Consider the following 11,303-nt stretch of genomic DNA (forward strand, 5'->3'; position numbering starts at 1 on the left):
ATCCCATCTTCTCACTTATAATACATGGAAATCCTTAATATGCAATAACATTCCATCTGAGGCCCCAGACTACATGAGATGGTGGCAGTCCTGGTTCTTCAAACGTAGATCAGTCCCAATAACATCCAGAGCTAGGACTTTGGAGCATGTGACAAAGTGCCAGAAAAGCACATGGATGTTGCTTGAACTGTCCTTTGGTTTACTGCTTCTGCCCTCTTCCTCAACATGTTTCTTCATCAGACCAGTACAGATATGATAAATAGGCCCAAATAGATGAAAAGCAGGAACTGCGAAGGGCAAGGTCATGAGCAGTGGGTTCAGCTGACTCACTGTAGACCATGAACCCTTTTAGACTGCGACATATCAGCTGCGAAGGACACAATATTTTTCTCTTTCCTCCACAACCGGTTAGTATATGCAATCTTGCATTTTAAACTTAAATAACCAATAGTACTTTTATGGGTAGAGGAATCAAGTAGTTTGCTTCTGCTCACCAGATCCTAAACACATTTATTTGGAAATACCCTGTTTCCCCAAAACTAAGACCTAACCGGAAAATAAGCCTAGCATGATTTCTCAGGATGCTCGTAATATAAGCCCTACCCTCAAAATAAGCCCCAGTTAAGATCGTCAGCTAGACAGACACATTTAATATGTCTGTTGCAACACAATTCGGGGTTTGGAGAGTTATGATGATGTTCCAGAAGAAGATTACATGACTGTTTTTGAATAAATGTAGATTTTTGTACATGAAAAAAATAAGACATCACCTGAAAATAAGCCCTATTGTGTCTTTTGGAGCAAAAATTAATATAAGACCTGGTCTTACTTTCAGGAAACACGGTAGGCACCAGTTTGTTGTAGAAAAGGATAATATATAAAATAAAAATAATAAAACAAGAACCTTTAACCGTGCATCTTGCTACTCCATAACTCTAATGCATGGGTCCTCAAACCATGACCCGCCATGCCCATTTATCCAGCCCGACTCAGAGGTTTTGGACTCCCCACGCCCGCTGCTGCCTGCCTCGCCGCATGTGCACTCGCTGCCGGCTTGCTCGCTTGGAGACTGTTTTGGACTTGCTTGGACATCTCTGTGTGAGCAAGCCACCGCCTCGCCGCATGCGCCCACCGCCTCACCACACACATGCCACTGCCGCTGCCTCACCAGCCCACATCCACGGGCACCCCCACCACACCAGCCTGTGCCCACCACCACCACCTTTCAACTGGCTCCCTGTTGAAAAAGTTTGCAGACCCCTGCTCTAATGTATCTTTAAAAAAAGAAACAAAAACAAAGGAAGCCGTCTCAACCCTGGTAGGCCCAGGCATGCCTGTGTTAGCCCAGGTGCTAAAGAAGGGTCTGTTTGCTGTGGTCCTCACTCCTCAAGCAGTATTTCAGTAACACCAGCTTTGCTACTGATGGCAATAGGGAAAGAATTCAGCACCTTCTACCTGCACGCAACTTCAGTGGACTAAATCTCAGCCACAGCCCTTTCAAATGAAATTGGAGCAGGACTACATGAGACTACCAAGGGCTGTTATGTGAAACAGCTTAGAATATGGTTCCTGAGAAGCATTTGTCATTCAAGGCTTCAGTCTGCACAATCTGTGTACTGAATCCAGTTGATCTAGAACTCCTTTATTATGGAAGTATGGCAAGTTCACCTAATGAGAAGGAAGGACTCCCTGGAGAAGAGCGTAATGCTGGGAATAATTGACGGCAAAAGAAGAAGGGGACGGCAGAGGATGAGGTGGCTGGATGGAGTCACTGAAGCAGCTGCCATGAGCTTAAATGGACGCCAGGGGATGGTGGAGGACAGGAAGACCTGGAGGAATGTAGTCCATGGGGTCGCGATGGGTTGGATACAACTTCGCGACTAACAACAACAACATGGCAAGTTCCAGAGGATCATGTGTGCCAAGCTTCCCTGTGGAAAAGAATATTTTCCATCAAGGCCATGCCTTGTAGCCCAGTTTATATGCTCAGCTTTTGGAACAAGAGGAAAAAATATGTGCCAGAAATTAAAGATATGTGTGTATGTAAACTTTCCTCCTTTGCAAAAACAGCAGCAGCAACAACAAAAATTAAAGCAATGGGGCTCCTGCACATCCTTCAAGGGGATGGCAATGTGTTTCCCCCCTCTGTCGCTCTCTCCATCTATTCATCTATCTACCTATTCTGTATAAAACTTTCGGTGTAAATATATTTTGTACTTTGTTATTAATACCCAACTTAAGAGTCCAAAGATATGACTTTTTTGTGGGGAAGAATGTTCTTCCTACTGCATAGATCCATTTTCTTCTTGTGCTCACAGAACTTTTCCTTGTATGAATTGGCTTCCTAGTATATCATTTAATAAAGAAGAACAGGCTACACATTATTAGAGGAAAGTTTATTGGGCCCAGCACAGCTTTGAAACAATATCCTTTATCTGGAACAGCCTGCACCAACCTAATGCCCTCCAGAGGTTTGGGATTGCAAATCCCATCATTCTCAGCCTGCATGGAAAGCTACCTTGGAAGCCCTTCTGTCCACTCACAGATGTGCTTGCCTCAGCAGGGGGTGGGGTAGTAGGTGCAGTGAGGGGAAAGTAGGTTGTTCCTCAGGTGACTGAGGCCTTGTTTCAATTATCACTGTCACTTGTTTCATTGACCAGGTCCCAGTGAGCTATGGTGCCCATGGCTACCACATTGCAGGCCATGGGTTTACCTGTTTGTCTGTTTATTTATTTATTATATTTTTACCCCGTTCTTTACAAACATCCTAGGACGGTTTACAACATAAATAAATCATAACAATAAATAAATACAACAAAGTGCAATAACATAACAAGCATAACCGAATGTAACTGAGTATGACCATATTTAAACCTAATTTAAATATTAAAATATTGGGCAAATCAAAAGATTTTTATCAACTGCGGAGAAGGCCCTCTTCCGGGCATTCGGTCTCGTAACCTTTTTCAACCTCCTCTGCCTCAGAGCTTAAGGGGTGGGAGGGCATATAGGGATGAACATGCCAATTCCTGAGTGGGGGTTGCATATTCAGAAAGGGGCCATATGCACCATGGTAGCCTGTTCTAGGTCTGGTTACAAGAACAAATTCCAGTAGCCCAGAATAAACCCTCTTCTCAGTAGGAGGTTGTAGATATGAGTCAATAAGAACTTTCATATCACATGACTATTTTGCATTCCTCCTGTTCCAAATTGTGGGTGGGGGTGTGATAATTTTGAACTTGGCCGTTTAAAATTTAAGTGAATAGCCTGTGTTATCATAAAAGAAAAAGAAAGTCACATTTATTTATTTACTTATTTTTCGATTTATATCCTGCCTTTTTCCTACAAAGGGCTCAAGGCAGCTTACATCATTCTCCTCCTCCATCTTATCCCCACAACAACAACCCTGTGAGGTAGGTTGGGCTGAGAGTCTGTGACTGGCCCAAAGTCACCCAGCTGGCTCCATGGCTGAGTGGGGACGAGCACTCAGATCGTCTGAGTCCCAATCCCATGCTCTTAACCGCTACACCACACTGGCTCTCTAGTATGGTGTAGTGGTTAATAGTATTTAGTACACATATGAATAATTGAGTTAGACTCCAGCTAATTCCCAAATAAGGACACGGACGTTCATGTCTTGCCAGCTTCCCCATATCCCAAAGCCACCAATTCCCAAGTCATCAAAGAGATTGTCAAAAAACACAATCTCTCACACTGCCCAAACTAAAAAATGCCCTAGCCAGCAAGATACAGAATTGGAAATGTGATCACCTGCCTTAATTTAAGATGCCTAAAGGAGTTCTGAAACAAATAGCTAATTAACAGGCCCTTGGCACTCATGCTTTATTTATTTATTCATAACATTTGTATGCCATCCTTTACGAGAATGTCTCAGGATGGCATACAACATTAAAACCAATATCCAATGAGAACAATCAATAAAACAATACAATAAAATAGTAAATAACCAATAAATCAAAAGCGGCTGTTAAGCTACTAAAATTACTAATTTTTAAAATGATGTTTAAATAAAAAGGTTTTGACCTGGGGCTGAAAAGAATATAGGCTCGGTGCCAGACAAACCTCTCTGGGGAGCACATTCCATAATCTGGGTGCCACCGCAGAGAAGGCCCTAGTCCAAGTAATGTCCTTTTTACCTCCTTCAGGGAGGGTTCCTGGAGCAGGGCCTCTCCTGCAGATCTTAAGGGACATAAAGGCATATAAGGAAGGAAATGTTTCTTAAGGTACCCTGGTCCCAAGCCATTTAGGGCTTTATAGGTTAAAACCAGTACCTTGAATTGGGCCCGGACTTCAACTGGAAACCAGTGGAGCTGGTAGAGGACTAGCATTAAATGAGAATACTTTGAGCACTGTTGTCCAATATTCTAGATGAGAAGCCACAGAGATTCTGAGAGGCAGATGAAGGAAGAGGGGAAAACTTTAAAAAAAAAAAAATAAGTTTTACTGTTATTTTCTACTAACTAACAAAACTAACAGAAAGTAACTAAAAAATACTCAATCATCAAAAAACATCAGACCTACTGGGTCAGCCTCCCAAACTTTTCCTTTTTATGGTAGTCCATAAACATATTTAAATCTATGCATAGTCCTGTTTCTCTAGCCAGTAATAAAAGGAATTCCGAGTTTGATAGAAGTCTGTATCTTCTTTCTCCTTCAGAGGAAGAGGGGAAAACTTTGATATTCTTAATTTTGGCAGAATCAGGAGCCTGAAACATAATATGCTATGTATTAGCCTAAAGGTTTTAGCCTAAAGCTGATAAAAAATATTGCACACATTTCACCATATGCAAATAAGCAGTAGCTTTGGGACAGAGAAGCTCTTCCCTGGGTGGCATGTTCATACTATCTATTTATGGAAGCACAATTTTTTGCAAAGCTATCTTTAATATACTAAAGAGAATCCTTCATTTAGAACCACAGTTCCATTTTTGTGAAATAGGTCTTCATATCTTGGTGCATAAAGCCACATTACAAAAGGAACACTTACTGTCTTTTTCCTTCAGCAGTATGTTGTCATTACACCTATTACTTTGCCATCTCTCATATGTTATACTGTCTGTATATACCTGAAGGATTAAATACATTTTAGGGAATTATGGAAATAAAAAGAACCTGAAAATTTTCCTTCCAGAAAGTAATACTGAACACTTAGTCCAAATAGTATAGACTTACTGTCATGAAATGTGTTTTGTCCAGTAATAAACTGGTTCATTCTGCTGTAAAAATTACTTTAATAGGTCTTATTTCCTGGTGTAATAGTCATATAATTGGAAATTGATCCACTAGGGTCATGATCTAGCTAAAGCTAAATATCCTGAACTTACTTCAATTTCTGAGAAACTGAAAAATATTCTTAGTTCATTCTCATAACCAATGGAATTTGATGTTTCACTTTGGCAAGGTCAGGCCTCTTATTTCTTTACACACTGAAAAATTTGTTTCTCAGAGAGTCTTTGGCTATAGGGCAGTATAAAAATGAAATAAATAAAATGTACCACTTGATGGTTCACCTTGCCAAAACATGGAAACTTCTTTCTTCACTACTTTGTTGCTATGTAAGATTGTTAGTGATATGTAACTTCTTTTGCATGAAAGTTACATTTGCATGAAGTGATTTAAATTTCGACTGTTATCTCACTATCTATTTTGATGGGAAATAATTGCATGTTGCATTTTTATTCTGTTTTCAGGAATGCTTTGAAATTACTGTACTGACTGATATATTGGCACATAATATTCAGGCAAACTGGTAGTACAATATTTCATTCATTAGTTCTGAGTAATGATTGAGTGTTAATTATGTAAGCAGCAAGCCAGAAGTGCCCTGAACTAATTGGCCTTTGGAAAAACACTTTCTCAGCTACAGAACTACACCCCTGTGGGGAGAACTTAATGATCTATCTTTGTTAGGGTGTGATAATGATTACTGAGCTGATGAACTTTAAAAATTCAAAAAGATCTATCATTTCAAAATACTACCACTCATGTTATAGTATATTAACTAACATTTAGTTTTAGTATTTTTCTGCTTCCATACTAAATACTGATGAAATACTACTAGTAGTTGTAGTAGTAATAATAGCAGCAGCAGCAGCAGCTTGGGTATTGGGCCAGATATAAACGTAATAAATGAAACATGGCATTGGATTGAAAAGAGGGCAAGTGCTTTGTTCAGGGAATATCACTCTTTTAAACAAATGTAACAAATGATTCCAACTAAAATGTCTTTTGCATCTTCACTGTTGCAGGTGGAATATTTAAAAAGAGCGCAAAGTTATTTTTCCTCCGACGGCACCATCAAAAAGACCCAGGAATGAGCCAGTCACATAATGACCTCATCTACTTACAGCAGCCACCATCTAATGGTACCCGAAAAAAGGGGGGGACACTCACACGCATTCTCAATAAGAAAATTCATTTCAAGAGCAAGAGCAAACTGAATGGCCCATCAGTTGAACCATATGCATAAAACCTAGTACATGCCAAATTGTATGACCTGCACATGACCAGCTGTTTACAGAAATATGAATTCTTATATGCTTAATGAGAATCACTAATGCGATATCCCAAGGAACAGGATGGCCAAAAAGCATGGACTGTGACTAATGGAGGAGGCCTTATGCCTATTTTAAGCTGCAAGATAGTAAGAACTGAGGCTTATCCATGCTTGCTTGGATATGTACTCATTGAAATCAACGGACCTTGGTCTAAAACACTACATTTAGAAATCAGGTTTAAAATGTATTTTAACTTGGAACTGAACATAAGAATATTAGGGGTTAATAGTGGACAATTGTCTGCATGAATGTATGATAACTGGCATATTATGGATGTATTTTTAAAAAGTAATATAACGTGAAGAATAGCAATACAAATTTTAAACAGGGTATTGAGTTGGTGGGAGGGGAGAATGAAACAGTAAGAAATGCTGATCCAGCAGATCTAAACTGGGAAATAATTTAAGGTGCAACTTATGCATGCTTAAACAGAAAAGGACTGACAACTTCCAATATGCCCAGGAAACCATGAAGGCTGGGGGATACTGGGAATTCTTGGACTCTTTTCTATTTAGACATGCATTGTCTTTACAGTGCAATCTTAGACATGCTCAGAGTCAAATTCTGCTGTACACAGTGGGACGTAATGCAAGGTAAGAGTGCATGCACACAGGACTTCAGCCTTAGAATGTTTATGGACAAATAAAATACTGAATATGGTAGCCTGATAAAGTAGTTACTACAGCTGTGTAAATTAGCCTTGCTTTTGATCAATAGTAACCCTACAAACTAGCAACTTACACAATACTTATTGTGAATCAGATTTTGGTTTTCTGTACATATATCATGATAAATCCTGGTTTTATATTCTAAGCTGATGTGCTCATAAATAATTAAAAAAAACTATGTGTTACAGATAATTTACATCGGCAATGCTGCAAGTTACCTAGTGCAGCCTACAACTTATTAGACAAATATGTCATAGCAAAATGAAGGAAGACATTATATAGAGCATGTTCAGTCTTTTCTAGGCATTTCTTTCTCAACTCCATTTTGGAATTAAATAGTCCAGGAGATGAATGTATCTCAAGTTTTCAAATGGTTTGCTTCTTGAATTAGCAACATGGGGAACTGCATTCCGCATTTCCTTACTGTCAGTATATATATGAGTCTTTAACATAATTAAACATGAATTCCCTATTTAAATTCCAAACCTTACCTATCTGAAGCATTCTGCCTATTTAGGGATTTGCCTTGGAATATGTGGCTTGATTTTGGGCTACAGAAACAAGCTCTGTTTCAAGCAAAACGTGGTACTACCACCACATGGTGTTTTATCTAATGAATAAACAAAGAAATGGCACTCATTTGGATAAGTGGTATCACTCCTGGTATAGAACTTAAATAAGCTACAGTTGGGGTGCTTTCGACACAGCTTTCTAATATGCAAAAACAGGTTGTTGAAATGAAGCAACTATTTCCAGTTATGTTGAGCAAGTTTTCTGTTATGAAATTTCATTATAAATTGGTGGCTAGAGAATTAACTTCTACATGGAATACTTCATTTTTATAATAAACACTATGATAGTGATCTTAGGATTCCAAGGATTCATTTCCTTGGAATTCATGCTCATTTTAATCAATGGGACTTGTTTCCATGCAAATGAATTTAGGATGGATAGTAAATATGTTCATTTATGCATTTACTGTATTGATTGATGTTGGCACATAAGTGGATTGAAATGCAAAGCATAAAAGGAAATGGACTTTGCTGCTCTATCTCTTACAATACTTGAAGACATTTCAAAAAATATTTTAGAGTCTTAAAACTATGTTAACTAGATTTTAAAGAGGAAAAAAATACCAAAGGTATGCTAAATGGTCTGTGTTTTGTCTTTTTTTTAAAAAAGCAGCCAGGGATTGGCAGGGGTGGGGGGATTATGCAGCGGCATGGCACTGGGAGGGGATAATAGCCTGAGGAAGTGAAAAGGTTACACAAGAATAAAACAGGGAGAGAGAGAGAGAGAGAGAGAGAGAGAGTAAGAGAGAGAGAGAGAGAGAGAGAGAGAGACAGACAGACAGACAGACAGAGGCACTTTAGTTGCAAAAGTTGCCTTTTAGTTGCCTTAGAAGCATCCCTGCCGAGGTGCAAACAAAATCACAATATTGGATTTTGCATTTCTGCAAGTTTGAAAACAAGGTGATATTCAGTGTTTGCCCTACTTAGAGTAGATGCATTGAAAGGAATGGGACTTAAATTTGACTAATATAAACCAGGATTGCTTCAAGGGATCAAAGCTTTGCACTACTGGAATGAGTCCTGGACACAGCACTGCATCTTGCAAGAGCTATCTTTCATGTGAAAAATGTAAGGTTTAAGCAAACACTGATACTTGCATGTGCAAATCAAAATGCCATATGTATAAAGGGACAGGATTATGGAACCAACAATGGTTCTTTTATTAATGGCACAACTCAAGATTCAATTTTTAAAACAATTCATTGTGAACCAATTTATGTGAAATTAGTACAGTGGAATGCAGTTATATTTTTCCTCTGCAGGCAAAAGAGGAGCTTGAGAGAACATTACAAAAGCAGGAAATCCGCTCTTCTAGCATCACTGTCTTGATAACAATTGTTGTTCCATTGCTGCTTTAAAACAAAAATGGAATTTGGTCCCCAGTCCCACAGGAAATGTCATGTTAGCTTTTTCCAGACCTGTTTAGTAAAAGAGAATAATAAAAATTGACTTTAGGTCTTACAAGGTGCCAAAATCATCTCCAAGAATGTGTTATAGTGTTGTGAGTTTAGTCAGCTTTCTTGTTATGAAAGGGTGACCAGGGACCTGACCAAACAAAGCTCCTGTTTCTTAACTCTGTGCATGGTTTTCTGAATGAACAATGCAGGTGCTCTGCAGAAAGATGGGGGAAAGAAAAACAGCTTGTAGTTCTGAACAGGGAGTCAAGAGTTCAGCAGGAGTTAGCTAAGTATGTGGCCTTGGTGGAATCCCATGTAGAATTAGCGACTAGGCAATTTCTTTAGGAAAAGTAGACTATACTTATATTATAACTAAACCATCACATAAGCCCTTAACTCCTCAGAGCTATATTATTCAGGAAATACTAAGCTCAGTGATGCTGCCCTGGAACTTCCAACCAGTCAGGCAAATGGAGTGACTGAGAAGGTACATCTTTCATTGAGCAAGAGATTTGCAAGCTGAATGTTGCTCACCAACCATATAGAGAGGCTTACATGGGGTCATGAGAGAACTTGCTAGTTTTGAGCCCTGCTTAGAAGTGAAAAAATAATTGGTGTGAAGATGTCATACCAAGCCTATCTAGTAGGTTCCCTTTGGGACTTCGGGTCACAAATTGTGCCAGCTTGGTCTATGTTAATAGAGCACTTAGTGCAATTTGTGATTCTTCCCTCTGAGCTTTTCATTACATTAGGTTATGTACCTAAAGTAACTACCAACCAATACCTAAAGTAACTATATGATGTAGAGCATTGCCAATCAATTAGGATACCTGTAAAGAAAAGTGCAGTGGATTTAGTGTTGATGTGAAGTAGGAGGCGGCATATGAATGGTCTACTTTATGGCACCTTCACAGTCTGAATTTTAGGATGGGCACCTTAATTTTCAGGAAGACCTTCAACTATTGCAGAATCAACATGTGAAAAATTATCATTGCATCTCTCAATAAACCCATAGTAGCAAATCTTGTAGCACATGTTGATCCACAGAAATATGAATGCATCTATTGGGAAAGTGACAACACAATACAGGCATTCCTTTTAGTAAGTTTGTCCTTGGGCTGTTTGTGGTGTCTAGGGTCTGGAATACCAGATATTGGTGGTAATTGCCAAATTTGCATAAAAGTATAAAATGCTGTTTGGCTTAATGAACAGCACAACTGTGATTAAGTCCATTGCCTTCAGCAGATGCTGTTACTTGAATTAGTTCACACTCAGCAAGTCACTCAATCATTTTGGCCTGTGGCAGCAATAACAAAAATCTCACCTAGCTGTCTCAAGTCACGCTGGAAGGCTGTTATATGCCTGTGCAGCAGTATATGAGTTAGCCACTTTACAAAACCCAGTTGGAGCGCTGCTTCTCAAAGTATTTTTCATCAAACCTCCACACAGAACTTTGCCTGTGAATGAACTGCAGTATTTCAATCAACCTGAGAAGCCCACTTAAATATGGTTCTGGAGGTCCTGCAGAGAGATTTTCTTTTGGGGACACATTAAGACATCCAATCCACCATGTGCATTGCCCCATGAAGATTGTCCTACGTCATCCCCCGAAAGTCGCACTAGCATTTCTAGTCTTTCAAAAGAAACGCGCTGACTTTTAAAATCGTGTTCCAGTCAGTCCTCTCCAAAGTCAGGCACCGCTAATCAAGGGTGGGTGCCAAGCCTATCATTAACCCCGCTTAAACTAAGCAGTGATAAGGGGCTAGATGCACTGGAATTAGGATCCCATCTATCCTAACTTAAGTTCCATTCATTCCAATGGGGTTACCCAAATGTGGTTCTACCCCACCGTGCTGACGCCAGAATTTCATCCGTGTTCGGTCATCCCAAGTGCACGGCTTATAGCCGTATCCCCTCCCCACGGCCGACTGCTATTGCAGAACTCGCCGCTGCTCCCTTCCAGCCCAGCAAGCGACTTTCACGGCTTCCATCCGTCTCGAATGCCAGACCTTACCACCCCCTTTCTCCCTGAACTACGATTCCCATGGTGCCCTGCCAACGTCAGGCGCCAGCTTCCGGTAGAACGTA

At 39.8% G+C, this 11,303-nt stretch overlaps 1 protein-coding gene across 3 annotated transcripts in view; it reads left to right on the plus strand.

The window, feature by feature from the left end:
* The window catches only part of C2CD2 (C2 calcium dependent domain containing 2), a 38,930-nt gene extending 30,533 nt beyond the window's left edge, over window positions 1-8,397 (plus strand). For all 3 annotated transcript variants that reach the window (XM_044441526.1, XM_044441527.1, XM_044441528.1), the window contains one exon: window positions 6,270-8,397. In XM_044441526.1, the coding sequence (XP_044297461.1) occupies window positions 6,270-6,490 (221 nt within the window). In that variant the 3' untranslated portion in view covers window positions 6,491-8,397. The remainder of the gene's footprint in view (window positions 1-6,269) is intronic.
* The last annotated feature ends 2,906 nt before the right edge of the window (window positions 8,398-11,303 follow it).

The sequence above is a fragment of the Varanus komodoensis genome, unplaced genomic scaffold (assembly GCF_004798865.1).
Source record: "Varanus komodoensis strain SLA01 unplaced genomic scaffold, ASM479886v1 scaffold4, whole genome shotgun sequence".
Classification (NCBI taxonomy): domain Eukaryota; kingdom Metazoa; phylum Chordata; class Lepidosauria; order Squamata; family Varanidae; genus Varanus; species Varanus komodoensis.